General features: G+C 43.1%; 1 protein-coding gene across 4 annotated transcripts in view; it reads right to left on the minus strand.

The window, feature by feature from the left end:
- The window catches only part of TBC1D8 (TBC1 domain family member 8), a 438,780-nt gene that overhangs the window by 79,537 nt on the left and 340,089 nt on the right, over nt 1-19,154 (minus strand). For all 4 annotated transcript variants that reach the window (XM_029604799.1, XM_029604801.1, XM_029604802.1 and 1 more), the window contains one exon: nt 8,207-8,275. In XM_029604799.1, coding sequence (XP_029460659.1) covers nt 8,207-8,275 — 69 coding nt within the window. The remainder of the gene's footprint in view (nt 1-8,206; nt 8,276-19,154) is intronic.

The raw sequence follows: 19,154 nt of genomic DNA on the forward strand, positions 1-19,154 counted from the left end.
GGGCTGGTCCGGAGGCCGCGGCCACGCCCCCGGGCCGAAACCACGCCCGTGTCACCTCCCCCAAAACTCCTTGTCACGCCCCCGAAATGCCGCGTCGTTCGGCCACGCCCCCGACACGCCCCCTCCCGTCCCTTGTAAAAAACCACGGGACTTACGCGCGTCCCGGGGCTCTGCGCGCGCCGGCGGCCTATGCAAAATAGGCGCGCAGGGCATTAAAAATCCGCTCCTTAGTGTATATGTACCTAGAACATGAAGAATGTAGATGTGACAGTAAAGCCAGGGTTAACAGTGAGCCAGAAATTTACAAATATTCGAGGCTGCCTTGATAAAAGTAAAAGGAAACAGAGAAACAGCTGCAGACATGTTGTGTGGGACATGTACATGGGAACAGGAAGCCTACTTCCATTGAAGCTAGTGTGGGGATAGCTTAGCAGTTAGCCAATATGATAAGCATGTTACTCTGAAACATATATCAAAGGGAAAAAATGATATATAAGGATAGTATTAGGCAGAGAACCTTGGAATCCTGCCTGACTAGATGAGAAGTGGTCCCTGAGTTTGTATTCCCAAATAAATCATCCTACAGCAAAGGAGAGAAGGAGGGAACACTCTCAGCATATTGCTAAAAGTTTGTGTGCAAACATATTTGTTACTTTCCTTATTTCTGTATATTATTATAAATACTGTTTGTCAATAATTCTGCATTAGTGTTACATATGCAAATGCTTTCTTCTTGGCTAGTCTGTGCTTGTAAATAAATGTTTTGTAACCAGCATCTACCTCTAGTATCACGTGATTCTTACAAACCTCTGCGGTTGGCAATACACCAGGTGAATTGCCTTCCTTATTACACCTATAAGCTATTGCAGTCATGTGCCATTGTTTTCTTGGTGTGTTTTGTGAATCAGACTACATGGCAAACATTACCATTCCACCAACCCACTACACTTGGCAATGAGGATGGAATGTTGGTTATCTTCTAGTTTGCTGGATTGCCATACAGTGAGAGTAAATGCCAGAAAGTGACAAACAGAACAAATGTCTTTCTTGCTGCTAATATTGGAATCATGTGTATGTCCACACTGCTCCCGCTGACCTGGTTCCTGGGTCCATGTGCGCTGTACGCATGTTATAAAATACGATACCCGCGCGCACGTGTGCATGTAGAGGCAGGTATCAGTCATGCACGCAACGGGAGGGATTTTAAAAAAATACACGAGATGACACAGGTAGGCCTTTCCCAGTTCCCTCCCAGTCTGTTCCAATGAAGGAGCTAGCAATGTCTCGCTTTGATCTGGGTGAAGGAGGAAACAGCCTCTCACTGGGCCAGAAAGAAGTGAGAGTAGCCTCCCTTCAGGCCCAATGTAAGGGCATCAAACCCCTACAGATGGTACAAAATGCCGCAGCCAGAATCCTAACTAACACCAATAGAAGAGACCATATTACCCCCATCTTGAGCAACCTCCACTGGCTACCCAAACAGAGAATCCTATATAAAACCTTAACCATCATTCATAAAGCAATTCATAACCTATATCTCTACAAACTCAACTTCGTCCACACTTATCTTCCAGACCCATCAGAAGCGCCTACAAAGGCACATTAGTCGCAGCGCCTGCCAAATCAACACTAAGAAAAAGAGCACTCTCCACTGCGGGACCACACCAATGGAATGCGCTCCCACCAGACCTACGACTCGAACCCAATCTACCAGAGTTCAAAAAAAGGTTAAAAACTTGGCTCTTCAGGCAAGCGTTCCAATTCCCAGAGTGTAACTAGGCACCTCCTCCTGACTTTCAGATCCAACCATTGCAGGGTGTCACTAACACCTTGACACTTAATTTCATACCCGAACTTGCTTATTCGCATGTCCATTTAACAGTCATTATTCACCTTTATATAACCGCTTACTGCAGACCATATACGCTACTAAAGTTGCTTGAAAAAAGGTGAACACACACATACTATTCAATACACGAATAAGGTTATTTGTTATTTGGTTAAATATTATTGTTACTTTCAATGTTCCTTGTAATAATGTTCAATGGTTGATTGTTATTGTTCAATGTTCTATGTAAAAAAACCCCGGTCTAACCTCCCAGACCAGGGCAACCTTTTCGTTACTTGTAAACCGGATTGATTTGTATTGCATACAGGAATTCCGGTATATAAAAATTAAAAATAAATAAATAAATAAATAAATAAAAGTCAACCAACTCTCACTGGGGATGATAAGGAGGCAGCCATCTGCTGGCCCTGCAACACACCTCCCAGGACCTCGCGACACACCAGTGTGTCCCGACACACCTATTGAGAACCACTGGACTAGAGGTTCTCCACAGCCCAAGAGCAGACAGCTATGAGGTCTTCTGTTGCTTGGGACCAGGAAGACCTCCCTAGACTGGCTGCCATCTCTGTACTGGCCTGGCATGTGGATCTATATAAAATACCTGTTTGCTAAGGGACATCCCCCAAAAGTGGCATAAGAACATAAGAAATTGCCCATGCTGGGTCAGACAAGGGTCCATCAAGCCCAGCATCCTGTTTCCAACAGTGGCCAATCCAGGCTACAAATACCAAACACCAATACAGGCAAGTACCCAAACACCAAGAAGATCCCATGCTACTGATGCAATTAATAGCAGTGGCTATTCCCTAACTAAACTTCATTAATAGCAGTTAATGGACTTCTCCTCCAAGAGGAGTATCATGGGTAATGATTCAGATGGACTGAATCAAATCACGGTGAACCTAGAAGATGTGGTAGGCCTGGCTGACAAACTGAAGAGTAGTAAATCACCTGGACCGGATGGTATACACCCCAGAGTTCTGAAGGAACTAAAAAATGAAATTTCAGACCTATTAGTAAAAATTTGTAACCTATCATTAAAATCATCCATTGTACCTGAAGACTGGAGGATAGCAAATGTAACCCCAATATTTAAAAAGGGCTCCAGGGGCGATCCGGGAAACTACAGACTGGTTAGCCTAACTTCAGTGCCAGGAAAAATAGTGGAAAGAGTTCTAAACATAAAAATCACAGAACATATAGAAAGACATGGTTTAATGGAACAAAGTCAACATGGCTTTACCCAGGGCAAGTCTTGCCTCACAAATCTGCTTCACTTTTTTGAAGGAGTTAATAAACATGTGGATAAAGGTGAACCGGTAGATGTAGTATACTTGGATTTTCAGAAGGTGTTTGACAAAGTTCCTCATGAGAGGCTTCTAGGAAAAGTAAAAAGTCATGGGATAGGTGGCCATGTCCTTTCGTGGATTGCAAACTGGCTAAAAGACAAGAAACAGAGAGTAGGATTAAATGGACAATTTTCTCAGTGGAAGGGAGTGGACAGTGGAGTGCCTCAGGGATCTGTATTGGGACCCTTACTTTTCAATATATTTATAAATGATCTGGAAAGAAATACGAGTGAGAATCAAATTTGCAGATGACACAAAATTGTTCAGAGTAGTTAAATCACAAGCAGATTGTGATAAATTGCAGGAAGACCTTGTGAGACTGGAAAATTGGGCATCCAAATGGCAGATGAAATTTAATGTGGATAAGTGCAAGGTGATGCATATAGGGAAAAATAACCCATGCTATAATTACACAATGTTGGGTTCCCATATTAGGTGCTACAACCCAAGAAAGAGATCTAGGTGTCATAGTGGATAACACATTGAAAATGTCGGTTCAGTGTGCTGCGGCAGTCAAAAAAGCAAACAGAATGTTGGGAATTATTAGAAAGGGAATGGTGAATAAAACGGAAAATGTCATAATGCCTCTGTATCGCTCCATGGTGAGACCGCACCTTGAATACTGTGTACAATTCTGGTCACCCCATCTCAAAAAAGATATAATTGCGATGGAGAAGGTACAGAGAAGGGCTACCAAAATGATAAGGGGAATGGAACAGCTCCCCTATGAGGAAAGACTAAAGAAGTTAGGACTTTTCAGCTTGGAGAAGAGACAACTGAGGGGGGATATGATAGAGGTGTTTAAAATCATGAGAGGTCTAGAACGTGTAGATGTGAATTGGTTATTTACTCTTTCGGATAGTAGAAAGACTAGGGGGGCACTCCATGAAGTTAGCATGGGGCACATTTAAAACTAATCAGAGAAAGTTCTTTTTTACTCAAAGCACAATTAAACTCTGGAATTTGCCAGAGGATGTGGTTAGTGCAGTTAATATAGCGGTGTTTAAAAAAGGATTGGATAAGTTCTTGGAGGAGAAGTCCATTACCTGCTATTAAGTTCACTTAGAGAATAGCCACTGCCATTAGCAATGGTAACATGGAATAGACTTAGTTTTTGGGTACTTGCCAGGTTCTTATGGCCTGGATTGGCCACTGTTGGAAACAGGATGCTGGGCTTGATGGACCCTTGGTCTGACCCAGTATGGCATTTTCTTATGTTCTTATGTTCTAATTAAAATATTTATTTGTATGTCTGTTCGTGGTCTGCAAGCAAATTTTCTTATGAACTCTTTGTTTCTATATACACCAAGCCAACAACTCAGATCTTTGCAAGAAAAGGGCTACTAAAAGAGCCATCTTTCAGAAAGTTAATCTGTCTTCTACATTGACATAGGCTTTTAGTTGTGTAGGCCCCAATCTTTGGAACCAGCTACTTGCTGAGCTATGTTCTTTACCAGAGTACTAGGAGGTCCATATTCACAGAATTTGTACTTAGTTTTGCACTCTGCTAGACAAATGTCAGGATTTAAAATCCCATCGGTCTGACTGCCCCTGATATAGGTGGATAACTTATCTGGCTAAAATGTTATCCAGCTATGTCAGGGAGGGTCCGAGGGCTTTTTGGGGCAGAGTGCCATTATCTGGCTAACTGCCTGATTTACTGAGGCTTTTCTCCCATTCTGTGACTAAGGGACACATAATGGGAGGCCCTACGTTAGCAGCATAACCCCAATCTTCAGCATTATCTGGCATGATGTGGCTGGTGGGCTCTCCTATTTAGTGCCTGCTGCCTCTTGCTGGCGACTTAGTGTGCTCGAGAGAGGTTGTGGTGGCTCAAATGGCTCCTACTGCAGCCTGGGTTCCTCCATGAAATCTGTTATGTTTAAGCTGACATTGAGAGGGCTTGCTGAGCTGAGGGGTTCCAGCATCCTCATGTGCTCAGGAGGATGATGTTGCTGCTCTTTTTTCTCCTCCTCTCTGAACTGCATCTGTGTATCCATGAGTAAAGGTGCCCGGAAAAGTGCTGCAGCGCTGCTGGTCCCTGGGGCTTGGTGGCTGGACAGGCAGAGTCCTGGGCAAGAGTTGTGTAAACAAAGAGGATAGCATAAGTACCAATGCCGAGAAGTACACATGTACTGGTTTGGCATAAGATGTACACTTTGCATCTCAATCAATGTGAGCTTCACATACCAAATAATGTGGACAACTGTAGCAGCCTTGCAATTTACAGATGAGGTAAACTTATCGGCACCAGCTCGCGTAGTGTTCAGTTGCTCAGCCATGTCCTCAAAGACATGTGGTCCCAGTCGCTGGATGAGGAGCTCTTCCACTGGTATCAATACAATTGAACAAGGGGCTCCTCCTCCGGTCTGTCATATATATTTGTTCCGGTTAGACATTTGTTTTCAGTTGGGTCTTGATGTTGCGGTACTTGTGGACAGGGCTGGTGCAAAGCTAGTATGTGCCCTAGGTGACTTCTGTCTTGTACCCGCCCCACCCTAGTCACGCCGCTCCAGTCTTGGGCCCAACCCCTCCTATCTCGTTCGCGCCACCCACTGTATGCTTCTCAGGGCTGCAAGCAATGCACCCTGCTTGCAGCCCAACAAATCTCTACGCCTCTTTGCTGCGAGCGGCTCCACTCATGGCACCATCTGGCTGCTCTTTGGTGCCCCTTAAGGGTCGGCGCCATAGGTGCTTAAGTTCGCCTAATGGATGTGCTGGCCCTGCTTATGGGCCACCTGCTCCACACTACGTTTCACGTCACTGCACCTGGATACAGCCTGGGCAATGTGCACCAGTTCTGGCCCTTGGATGCCCTCGATGTCTTGGCTGCCCAGAAGCCGAAGAGCACTGCATAATTCTCCAAACCCCTGCGATTATCATCTCATTGTACTCCGCGCTGAACTTCACTCAGACAGGCATGCCCTGCTGCCAGAACAGGGTGCCACTTCTGCATCTGGAGAGGTGTCCTTTTCCTCACTCTTGCTCCCACTCCCCTCTCCCCTCCCTTCCTCCCCCCCCCTGCACCTGCCCTACCAACTCTTGTCCTCTCTGCCCTCTCTAGCCTACTGTCCTCCTCCTGCCGCACTTGCCTACCTATCCTCTTCCCGCCTCCTCCTATTCCTTCCCTATCGCTACTCCTGTCCCTACTTCTATTCCTCCTCCTAGCACGCCTGCCCTCATCCTCCTGCCTCCTCTCCTCTTTCCTCCCTCTCCTCACGCTTCTCATGCTCCATCCTGTCAACTACTCCTCCTCCTCCACACCATCACCAATCCTCCTCCAACACCACCACCACTCCTCCTCCTCACTCCTCCGCACAAAAAGGCAGACAGACAAACTGGAATAACAAACACTTTCACTCCAACAAAGAAGACAACAGACCAAGGTAAAGGGAAACAGATTACAACAGAAGACCAGATTACAAAAGAAGACCAGACCACACACTCAGGTAATCAAATAAAAAATCTCCTACTCCCACTACTAAGCTCACCAACTCTCCTCTCTCTAACACCTGACACACCCTCAAAGAGGCAGCTGCAGGAAGCCAGTATATATAAACCAAAAAAGTAACATCATGCATAAATCAACGCGCACCGCACTGATGCAACGCAATAATGTATTGTGCTTTGCAAAAATTGCCTATGCAATGCGGTAGACAGGAACTTAAACCTAACCACCCTCATTTTTTTTAAATCATGGGCACTATTTCTGCTATATTTATAGCAATTTGATGAATCTAGGCCTTAGTGCAGTGGTTCTCAACCCTGTCCTGGGGACCCCCCCCCCCCAGCCAGTCGGGTTTTCAGGATATCCACAATGAATATGCACGAGAGAAAATTTGCATACACTGCCTCCATAACATGCAAATATGCTCTCATGCATATTCATTGTGGATATCCTGAAAACCCGACTGGCTGGGGGGGTCCCCAGGACAGGGTTGAGAACCACTGCCTTAGTGTCTAGTTTGGCAATCGCTGCTTAGGCAGGCCCTGCCACACTCAGGTCATTCAGGGAGTTGGGCTCAGATTCCATCCCCCCATCGGCCATTTTTGAATCGACTGCACAGCCCTTTGCTTTGTCCTCTTTTCATGACCTGGTCGACAAAGCCAGCTAAAAAGTGTGTGAAGAGTGTTCCCAAAATTTTGCTATCAGACTACAGAAATTCAGACCTGAAACGGTTAACTAAGTGCTGCTAATGATGATGAATATCTGGGGATAGCACCCAGAACAGACAAGGGAAGAATCCTCACCAGCTCACGGCATCATGTGATCTCCTGAAGATGATGTTTTTATATAGTGTATGTTTTCCTGTATCCTGCCCTGAACTTCAGAGAGAGCGGGAAAAGAAATACTTTCTAGATACAATGTGCTCTGATTTCTCTAAGACTGCAACTGAACTGGCCAGTTTCTTTATAGGAAAGGAAGCTAAAAAAAAAAAACAAACAGCAATTTTTCAAGGACATTTGAAACGTGTGAGCTGGGGATCTATCTGTGGAAGAAATGAATAAAACTGGATGAAAGATTCTAAGTCCTTAGACAAGCCATTTACTTGGTAGGAAACTAGGCTAATAATATGTTGTCATTTCAGCGGGTAAATATTGAAGCAAAAGGTAATATATATCACAGTTGGCAGCACTCAAATGAAATGGCTTCCTTTAAATTAGATGGGTTATATATCAAATTGCTTAACATTATCTTGAAAATGAAAAATATTTTTAGATTGTTATATATAAACAAACAAATATTTATGTTGCTATTGCTTCCACAATCAACTTGCTGACAGCAGTATTTCTTCAACTGTGCATGGTTCTATAATTTAGAAAAAGAAACTGTAGCAAAACTGATATGGCACATGAGATTAGAATATTGAGCTGCAAAACTATGTGAAATATCTTGTATGTAAAACAATGACAAACATTTAAATAAAAAATATTAGCTGTGTTTCACTACGTCAGTGAAATTAGGGCACAATGCATAAGGCTCTTGCTACCTTCCCAATGTTTTTACCTTAAACAAATCGTACAGTTCTTCCAAATCTTCAAGAGGAAATGAAACATCTGGGTAAACAACTCGAAGCTTAAACAAGGAAAAGAACAGATAACCATTAGTGAGTACTATGTTGCCAGTACATATGGCAGCAATACAACGAAGGTTGACAATCCGATGCTCAGTGCTGGAAAGTGATGTCTATATTTCTTATATAGGACAGTCTCCATGTTGGTTGAAGCCAGGAGTAAAATGGAGTCTGCCACTTAACATTCTGTGTAGCAAATCAGAGCTAATCCATTCCAAACTACTGGTGTGAGGCTGCCTGAGACCCTTTGTATCAGACAAGTTCAACTTAGAATTCATACTTCTTTTTAATATAGACTTTTTAATATATTTATAAACGATCTGGAAAAAGGAAAGATGAGCAAAGTGATCAAATTTACAGACAATACAAAATTATTTTGAGTTATTAAATCGCAAGCAGATTGTGATAAATTGTAGGAAGACCTTGTGAGACTGGAAGACTGGGCATCCAAATGGCACATGAAATTTAATATGGACAAGTGCAAAGTGATGCACATAGAGAAAAGTAACCCACTCTTGCATACTGTTAGGTTCCACACTAGGAGTTACCATCCAGGAAAAGGATCTGGGAGTCATCGTGGACACTACTTTGAAATCCTTGGCTCAGAGTGTGACAGGAGCCAAACAAACAATGTTCGGAATTATTAGGAAAGGAAGAGAAAATAAAATGGAAAATGTCATAATGCCTTTGTATCGCTCCATGGTGAGATCGCACCTAGAATACTGTGTGAGGTTTTGGTTGCCGAATCTCAAAAAGGATACAGTTGAACTGGAAAAGGTACCAAAATGATAAAGGGGATGGAAAGGCTCCCCTATCCAAAAAGGATAGAGAGGTTAGGGCTATTCAGCTTGGAGAAGAGATGGCTGAGAGGTATATGATAGAGGTCTATAAAATCACAGGTGGATTGGAATAAATAAATCAAGAATAAAATCTTTCATAAAAACACAAAGAGAAGGAACACTGCATGAAGTTAGCAAGTAGCAAATTTTAAACATAAGAAAATTCTTTTTCACTCAATGCTCCAATAAGCTCTAAAATTCATTGCCAGAGGTTCTGGTTAAAGCAGTTAGTATAACTGGGTTTAAAAAAAGGTTTGGACAAGTTACTGAACGAGAAGTCCATAAACTGTTATTGACCAGGTGGACTTGGGGAAAGCTCTTACTTATTGCCATTAACAATATGAAATCTATTTACTGTTTGGGATCTTGCTAGGTACTTGTGACCTAGATTGGCCACCTTTGGAGATAGGATGCTGGTTTTCATGGGCCCTTGGTCTAACGCAGTATGGCATTTCTTATGTTATTATGTAATTTGCAAAGAATTTCAGTATTTCCTTTTCAACATTTTTCCTCTTAAAAAAGACAACTGCTTATGAATGTGATATATCTATGTACATATCGAGGTCCATATTTGGTTGTTAGCTGGCTTAAAGTTAGACAAATTAGTTTTTCTGGTTAACTTTAGTATTGCTATTTTGCTGTCCTAAAATTAGTCTGTGTCAGTTGGATAATGCTGAAAATTGGCCTTTATCCAACTAACTTACGGGCTGATACAGTATAGTGCTTGCCAGTACTTGCCAGGTACTTGTAGCCTGGATTGGCCACTGTTGGAAACAAGATGTTGGGCTTGATGGACCCTTGGTCTGACTCAGTATGGCATGTTCTTATGTACAATCAAGTAGCAGCTTTGCATGTGTATTCATTGGAAATGGCCTTAAGTGAACCACTAAAATCACCATGGCTCTCACAATTGATGATATTTGACAGAATCTGTAAGCAAGCAAGCACATAATAGTGTGCTATACAGTCCGCTAGCCAAATAGAATTCTTTTGGCAATTGCCCTTCCCAATCTATTAAGATCAAAGGAAACAAACAGTTAAGAAACTTGACTATGAGGTTGAGTTCTCATTAAGTAATATACCAAGGCTCTTTAGCAATCCAAGGAGTGAAGATCACATTCTGTTTTGTGCACATGTGGTCTTGGAAAGAAGGCTGGCAACATATTAACTTGGTTAATGTGGAACACGGACACCACTTTCAGATGGAAATTAGAGCGAGCACGCATAACCACCCCATTGTGAAAAAATTGCAGCATGGTGAATATGAAACCAAAGCCTGCAAATTTGCTTACTCTTTGTGCTGAGGTGACGGCAACAAGAAAAAAAAAACATTTCCAGGTGAGAAACTTCAAGTCCACTGATTTGATAGGTTCGAAGGCAGGTTTCAAGAGTTGAGTTAGGACTATACTGAAGTCCTAAGTCACTGGAGGTTTATTGACTAGAGGCTTAGAATGCCAAAGATCTTTCATGAATTTATTAAAGGGTGAAGAGAGATCAGAATTCCTTCCACTTGCTGGCAATACGATGTAATGGCGCTGAGATGAACCTTGACTGAAGAGGTGCTGAGGCCTGAGGAAGAATAGATATTGAAGCAAGTCCCACAGGAGAATGAATCTAGTAGGGCTGGTCCCACACCATGTCAAGAACCTCTTCCACTTGAAACTGAAGGATTTTCCTTATGAAGACTTCCTGGCTGAAATCAGCATATCTTTCACCTTTCTAGGAAGGAATAAGGAGGAAACTGCTGCTATATTCAACAACCACAGTGTGAGGGCCAGTGATGGCAAGTGTAGATGACAGAGTTTACTGTCTTCTTGTGTGAGGACAATCAGAGTCCCCCCATCCCAAGGGAATCTAAGTCTGAATGCACAGATGGATGAGATATAGATACCACATCTTGCCTTAGCCAAGTTGGTGATATGAGAATTACCCTCGCTTTGTCCTGAAAGACCTTCTGGACAATTCTGGCAATGAGAGGAACTGTCAAGAACACAGAGTAGACCGATGCTCCAGTCTAGCACAAAAGCATGGGGAGTTAATCTGTTTTTGCTCAGATGCATGGAGCTGAATTTCTCAATCTTTCTTTTGTCCTGTGAATTATTTGTGAATTAATGATCCAAGACCTCTTGAATGATTGAAAAATTATATTGAGATGGTCCGCTAATGTATTCTGTATTCTCAGTAGGTAGGTCACCTGGAGATGTGCATTGTAATGACAGGCCCATGACCAAATTTGGAGGGCTTCCTCGCAGAAGGCATACTAGCCCATGACTCTTTGCTTGTTTACATAAAACATGGCCACCTGATTGTCTGTCTGAATTAAGATTCTATGAGAGCAAAACGATTATCGGCATGGTTAAAAGGGGAGGTGAGATGTCGGGGGGGGGGTGGAGTTAAGATGGCGGCCAAGTGAGAGGTGTGTGAAGGCATCGCGTTTCTTTTTCTCCTCAAACCTGAAATATTTACCTTTGAAATGCCTCACAGGAAACGCAAGGCTCGGCTCAGGGAGAGCTTGCCACTTACCAGTGCTGGGGAATTAACTAAAGCTACAATTCCAGCCTTCTTCACCTCAACGCCCACGCCTGTAGTTCCAGGAGCGATAGCCGCGGAGGGCAGAGATGAGGAGCGTGCATCTCAGCCCCTGGCTAACAAAATCTCGCTAAGTCCCGTCGCACCCGAGACTCCCTCCCTACCGCAGTGTATGGAAGGCCGCGGGACAATGCAGGCAACTTCGCAGGGGTACCTCGCAGAGCATCGAGCTCAGGGTGAGAGAGACCCCAAAGGAACACCGCAGCTGGGTATAACAACACCCAGTCCGACCCTGGATGAGGGAAGGGAAACTGCCATTGGAATCGCAAGTGGTGGTGAGTTCAGGCAATTGACTTCTTTTTTGGTAAAGCCTGAAGTTGTCACAATGGATACTATTTGGGTCGCATTAGCAGCAGTTGAAAATGCTATTTTAAATCTATCCAGGATGTGCGTGGAAACGAATAAACATAGTGTTGAAAGTGAAAGAAGGGCTGAAAAGCAAGAACAGAAAATGCAGGAGATGGAAGAAAAAGTTAAAAATTTGGAAACTTTTCAACACCATGTAATACAAAAAGAGACAGTGACTGACAAAAAGATAGAAAATCTTGAAAATGTGATTAGGAGTGGTAATATAAGAGTTTTAAATTTTCCAATCATTACTCTTATAACACCACTGGAGTTGTTCAAAAAATACTTAAATCTTGTCTTGAAAATTCCCTTGGAGGCAATGCCTTTGATTACTAAAGCATATTACTTACCAGCAAAAAGAAAAGATGAACAGCAGAGTCATGATCAGCAAGACCAACTAAATATTTCAGAAGTACTGGAACTTTCTGTTGAGGACGTAGTAACAGCAAGAGGAACTCTTTTCGTATCTTTTGCTTTTCAATCAGAAAAGAATAACATATTGAAGATGTTTTTCCGAAATAGGTCTGCAGTATTCTATGGCCAAAAGGTATGGCTTTTTCCGGACATTACGAGGCCAACACAAGAAAGGAGGAAAAAATTCATTCAATTGAGAGAAGAAGCGATGGTTATTTGTTCACAGTTTACCCTTCGTTACCCCTGTAAATGCGTAGTCAAGTATTTAGACTCCATGTATGTTTTTTTTGAACCCTCGCAACTTCGTTTTTTCATAGATTCTCACCAACTAACTGCGATATAGGAAATGGCAGTAGGTGCTAAATAGGTTTAGAATGGCTGGGTATTGGTCACCTTTAAATTTCTTTTTTCATGTTAACCTTGAAGTTTTACACTCCTTAGAGGTTTCTATTCACCCCCTTCAATATTTCTTAATATTGATTGGTTACTGTACGATTATTGCTTTTAGTTTTCTTAAAATTATATCAATATATAACCTATAATTTCAATCACAATGGTTTATTTGTGTAAATGGTGAAAATGCAATAAATAAAAAATTGAAAAAAAAATAATAAAAGGGGAGGTGAAAGAAGCTATTTTAGCCAAAAGATCTTCATTCAAAAACTGTAAGAAGGATCCAACAAAAGAAAATAGGATAAAGCACAAACGTTGGCAAGTTAAATGTAAGACATTGATAAGACAGGCTAAGAGAGAATTTGAAAAGAAGTTGGCTGTAGAGGCAAAAACTCACAGTAAAAACTTTTAAAAATATATCCGAAGCAGAAAGCCTGTGAGGGACCATTAGATGATCGAGGGGTTAAAGGGGCACTTAGAGAAGATAAGTCCATCTCAGAAAGATTAAATGATTTCTTTGCTTCGGTGTTTACTGAAGAGGATGTTGGGGAGGTACCCGTAATGGAGAAGGTTTCATGGGTAATGATTCAGATGGACTGAATCAAATCACGGTGAACCTAGAAGATGTGGTAGACCTGATTGACAAACTGAAGAGTAGTAAATCACCTGGACCGGATGGTATACACCCCAGGGTTCTAAAGGAACTAAAAAATGAAATTTCAGACCTATTAGTAAACATTTGTAACCTATCATTAAAATCATCCATTGTACCTGAAGACTGGAGGATAGCAAATGTAACCCCAATATTTAAAAAGGGCTCCAGGGGCGATCCGGGAAACTACAGACCGGTTAGCCTGACTTCAGTTCCAGGAAAAATAGTGGAAAGTGTTCTCAACATCAAAATCACAGAACATATAGAAAGACATGGTTTAATGGAACAAAGTCAACATGGCTTTACCCAAGGCAAGTCTTGCCTCACAAATCTGCTTCACTTTTTTGATGGAGTTAATAAACATGTGGATAAAGGTGAACCAGTAAATGTAGTACAGTTGGATTTTCAGAAGGCGTTTGACAAAGTTCCTCATGAGAGGCTTCTAGGAAAAGTAAAAAGTCATGGGATAGGTGGCGATGTCCTTTTGTGGATTGCAAACTGGCTAAAAGACAGGAAACAGAGAGTAGGATTAAATGGACAATTTTCTCAGTGGAAGGGAGTGGACAGTGGAGTGCCTCAGGGATCTGTATTGGGACCCTTACTTTTCAATATATTTATAAATGATCTGGAAAGAAATACGACGAGTGAGACAATCAAATTTGCAGATGACACAAAATTGTTCAGAGTAGTCAAGTTCAAACAGATTGTGATAAATTGCAGGAAGACCTTGTGAGACTGGAAAATTGGGCATCCAAATGGCAGAAGAAATTTAATGTGGATAAGTGCAAGGTGATGCATATAGGGAAAAATAACCCATGATATAATTACACAATGTTGGGTTCCATATTAGGTGCTACAACCCAAGAAAGAGATCTAGGCGTCATAGTGGATAACACATTGAAATCGTCAGTTCAGTGTGCTGCGGCAGTCAAAAAAGCAAACAGAATGTTGGGAATTATTAGAAAGGGAATGGTGAATAAAACGGAAAATATCATAATGCCTCTGTATCGCTCCATGGTGAGACCGCACCTTGAATACTGTGTACAATTCTGGTCGCCGCATCTCAAAAAAGATATAATTGCGATGGAGAAGGTACAGAGAAGGGCTACCAAAATGATAAGGGGAATGGAACAGCTCCCCTATGAGGAAAGACTAAAGAGGTTAGGACTTTTCAGCTTGGAGAAGAGACGGCTGAGGGGGGATATGATAGAGATGTTTAAAATCATGAGAGGTCTAGAACGGGTAGATGTGAATTGGTTATTTACTCTTTCGGAAAATAGAAAGACTAGGGGGCACTCCGTGAAGTTAGCATGGGGCACATTTAAAACTAATCAGAGAAAGTTCTTTTTTACTCAACGCACAATTAAACTCTGGAATTTGTTGCCAGAGGATGTGGTTAGTGCAGTTAGTATAGCTGTGTTTAAAAAAGAATTGGATAAGTTCTTGGAGGAGACGTCCATTACCTGCTATTAAGATCACTTAGAGAATAGCCACTGCCATTAGCAATGGTAACATGGAATAGACTTAGTTTTTGGATACTTGCCAGGTTCTTATGGCCTGGATTGGCCACTGTTGGAAACAGGATGCTGGGCTTGATGGACCCTTGGTCTGACCCAGTATGGCATTTTCTTATGTTCTTAGCAGATGGAAGAAAGGCCTCAGTGTATAACAGATGGCTAGCAGCTCCAGAAGGTTGATTTACAGGCAAGACTCTCCTAGGGACCATGTTTCTGGGTCCAAGCAAAACCCATGTCTGCTTCCCACTCTGTGATAGAGTTATTGATGCGCCAGGATGTGCAGTGAGTGACCCATCATCAGGTTCTCCAGGTTCATTCACCACTGAAGGGATATTTGCATCTGAGGAATTACAGAGATCTGATGGGATAATGGCTGAACAATTGATCCTACTGGCCTTGGAGGGTTCACTGCAGACCCTGCATGTGCAGAGGAGTCAGATGACCCACATGCACTACTGTGACCATATGACACAGAAGAATAGAACTGAACTTACTGAGCTCCAGCACCACTGTAGAAGGGATTTCACCAAGCTTATGAAAACTTTGGTTCCTTCAACAGGACAAAATGCCTGGGATGCGACCAAGTTGAATTTTGAGAAAATGACCAAGAATCTTGAGGACTGGAGAAGTCGTATGGTTGTGCTGAGGTAGAGACGAGCCTGTCACCACCAATTGTCCAGGTATGGGAATATACAGACTCCTTGTTGACAAAGTTGTGCAGCTATGAGAGCAAGACATTTCGTTTTCACTTTTGGAGCCACTGAGAGGCTAAATGAAAGCACTTTGCACTGGTAGTGACACCCTTCACAATGAACCTAAGGGATTTTCAATGGGTGGGGGTGAATGGAAATGTGCACATAAGTGTCTTTCAGATCCAAACCATACATCCAATCCCTCGGTTGAATGAAAGGTAGAATTGTCTGGAGGGAGTTCATCTTGAAACTCTCTCAGACCAACAATCCTTTCAGCTTCCTTAAATCCAGGATAGGCCTCAACCCCTTGATTACATGGGGATTAGAAAGTACCAGGAACAGAAACTCTGGCCACATTCCTGAGATGGGACAAGCTCAACTCCCTTCTATTGAAGAAGAGAGGCTAACTAAGAACAAAAGATATGCCATACTGGGTCAGACCAAGGGTCCATCCTGTTTTTAACAGTGTCCAATCCAAGTCACAAGTACCCAAACATTAACTAGATCTCAAGCTACTATAGCTTATTAATTAATGTTTATGGATTTTTCCTCTAGGAACTTATCCAAACCTTTATGTTTAAATCTTTTTATTAACTATATTAAAATGATTACAACATACAGTGGGCTGATAGTTCCATCAGCAGAATAAACAGTAATATAGTGCAACCTAATGTACTGCCCCGGTCCTGCAGACTTTTAGTGTAAGGCGGATAGGTAACTAGTGCCTGTAACTCACTAACTCTGCGAGCGGAAGTGATAGCCAAGAGGAAAATCACTTTCCATGTTAGATAGCGAAGATTGCAGGAATGAAGAGGCTCAAATGGTGGTTTCATTAGCCGACCCAAAACTGGGTTGAGGTCCCAAGAAGGGGCCAGAGGACGCAGTGGAGGCTTGAGGTGAAGCAAGCCCTTCAGAAATCGTGTGACACTGATATAGGGACATCCCCGACATGCATTCTGATGGAGGAAGTTTTTAGACCTGACTGACAAGTGCCAGAGATAGTCTAGAAACTTCGGGATTGGACAGGTAAAGGGATCAAGGGCCTGAGAAGAGCACCATGACGCGAACCTGTTCCATTTGTAAGAGTAAGATTTTCTCGTGGAAGGCTTCCGTGAAGCAATCAAGACACGGGAAACTGGATCAGAAAGGTTAAGAGGCTGAAGGATTAACCTTTCAACATCCATGCCGTCAGGGACAAGGCTTGAAGATTGAGGTGGCGAAGGAACCCATTGTTTTGAGTGATTAGAAGCGGATCTGTTCCCAAAGGAATGTGCCTGCGAATGGAAAGATCCTGAAGTACTGGAATCCACACCTGGCGGGGCCAGTGGGGAGCTATCAGGATCATAGTTCCCTTGTCCTGACGTAACTTCATGAGAGTCTTCGAGAGAAGTGGAAGTGGAGGGAATGCGTGTAGGAGACCGGTTACCCATTGGTGGATAATGTTGGCTGCGAGTGAGAGAGCAGAAATTGCCTACTCTGTAATTCTGGGGTGATGCAAAGAGGTCTATTTGAGGATAACCCCATTTTTGGAAGATGGTGTTCTCTACTGAGGGATTTAGAGACCACTCGTGCGGTTGGAAGGCGCGACTCAACTTGTCTGCCAACACGTTTTCCACTCCCGACAAGTAGGTGGCCCTAAGGTACACTAAGTGGGAGAGGGTCTCCGCCCATATCTGTGCAGCTTCCTGTGTTCCTCCCTGCTTGATGTACCACATGGCCACCTGGTTGTCCATCTGGATCAGGATGACTTGATTGGATAGGTGATCCTGAAACACGTATCGGATTGCTCGCAGCTCCAGGAAATTAATCTGGTCTTTGGCTTCCTCTGGAGACAAAAAACCTTGTGTCTGCAGATCGGCCACGTGGGCTCCCCATCCGAAGTTGGAAACATCAGTGGTGAGAAATATTTGAGGGTCTGGCGCCTGAAAGGGCAAGCCCTGTAGAAGATTGGTCTGATTTGTCCAGCAGGCGAGACGGAGTGAGTCGGTTATGTGGACAATGGTCGACAGGGGCTGAAGGGATTGAGTCCATTGCGACCTTAGAATCCACTGCATGACTCTCATGGCCAAGCGGTCCACTGGGGTGACCTGAACTGAGGATGCCATGTGTCCCAGGAGGATGAGAAAATGATGTGCAGTCGTTGAATGTTGAGACTGCAGCTGATGCGCCAGAGACACGAGAGTGAGAGCTCATTGTTGAGGCAGGAAAGCCTTGCCTGCAAGGTATCCAAGTCTGCCCCAATGAACGATAAGGTTTGAGATGGGACTAAGTAGGATTTGTCGTAATTGATGAGAAATCCGAGTGAATTTAGAGTGTTTAACGTGAGATGTAGGGACGATAGAGCGGCTTGCTGAGTCGGAGCCCTGATTAACCAATCGTCTAGATAGGGGTAGACGTGAAACACCTTGAGTCCTGAGGAAGGCTGCAACCACGATGAGGCATTTTGTGAAGACTCGTGGTGCAGATGCGAGGCCGAATGGAAGCACTTGGTACTGATAGTGCTTGGGGCCTACGAGAAACCTCAGGTATTTGCAAAGAATATAAGTGTATGCGTCCTGGAAGTCTAAAGAGCACAATGCAAAGCAAAAAGGGAACAGCTAGTATCCAATTTTGGTCCTGCACAAGACTAACTGTAATAACCAGTCATAAGTTACCTCATATTATTAATTGCTGTTAAAAATTATGCTTTATTAATTAATTTCAACAATATTTTGTAATTAAGAGACAAAGTCCTCAGAACTGGTAAAAAGAGGTCTAGATGACCGCTGATTTTATAACCAATAAGTTCAATCACTGGTCTTTATGGTCTCCGAGAGAGGTGGGGAATCCGGTGGGATAGAGAGAAAATTGAGATGATATCCTTGAGCAATTATCGCTAGAACCCACTGGTCTGAGGTGATTGAGTGCCACCTGTTGTTGAAATGGCACAATCGACCTCCCACTGGTATGTGGGGTAATGGAAGCTGGCTGCGAGAGTCAAAAGCCAGAAGCAGGGCCCGGTTGGGGGGCTGTTTGTGGCTTTTGTTTCCAGGTCTGACGAGACTGTGTTTTTAGAAATGGTCTCGTAGAACGGGATCTAGTTGGTGGCGGGTAGGACTTTTTCGGACGGAAGAAAGACTTTTTAGAGTCCTTCTGGAAGGGCTGTTTGGAAAAGTAATCCGAAGGTATCAGAGAGAGCTGTCTTAGGGTCTCGTGATGGTCCTTTAATTCAGCCACTGTCTTTTGAATCTGCTCTCCAAATAGACTGTCTCCAACACAGGGGAGGTTGGACAATCTGTCCTGGACTTCAGGTCGAAGGTCTGAAGATTTGAGCCAGGCCCATCGTCTTGCTGAAATAGCAGCTGCAGATATGCAGATACCCTGGCTGCAGTGTCAAAGATGTCATAAGATGTTCTGATCTCATGTTTGCCTGCCTCAAAACCCTTAGTAAGTAGGGT

This window comes from Rhinatrema bivittatum, chromosome 5, assembly GCF_901001135.1.
Source record: "Rhinatrema bivittatum chromosome 5, aRhiBiv1.1, whole genome shotgun sequence".
Taxonomy (NCBI): domain Eukaryota; kingdom Metazoa; phylum Chordata; class Amphibia; order Gymnophiona; family Rhinatrematidae; genus Rhinatrema; species Rhinatrema bivittatum.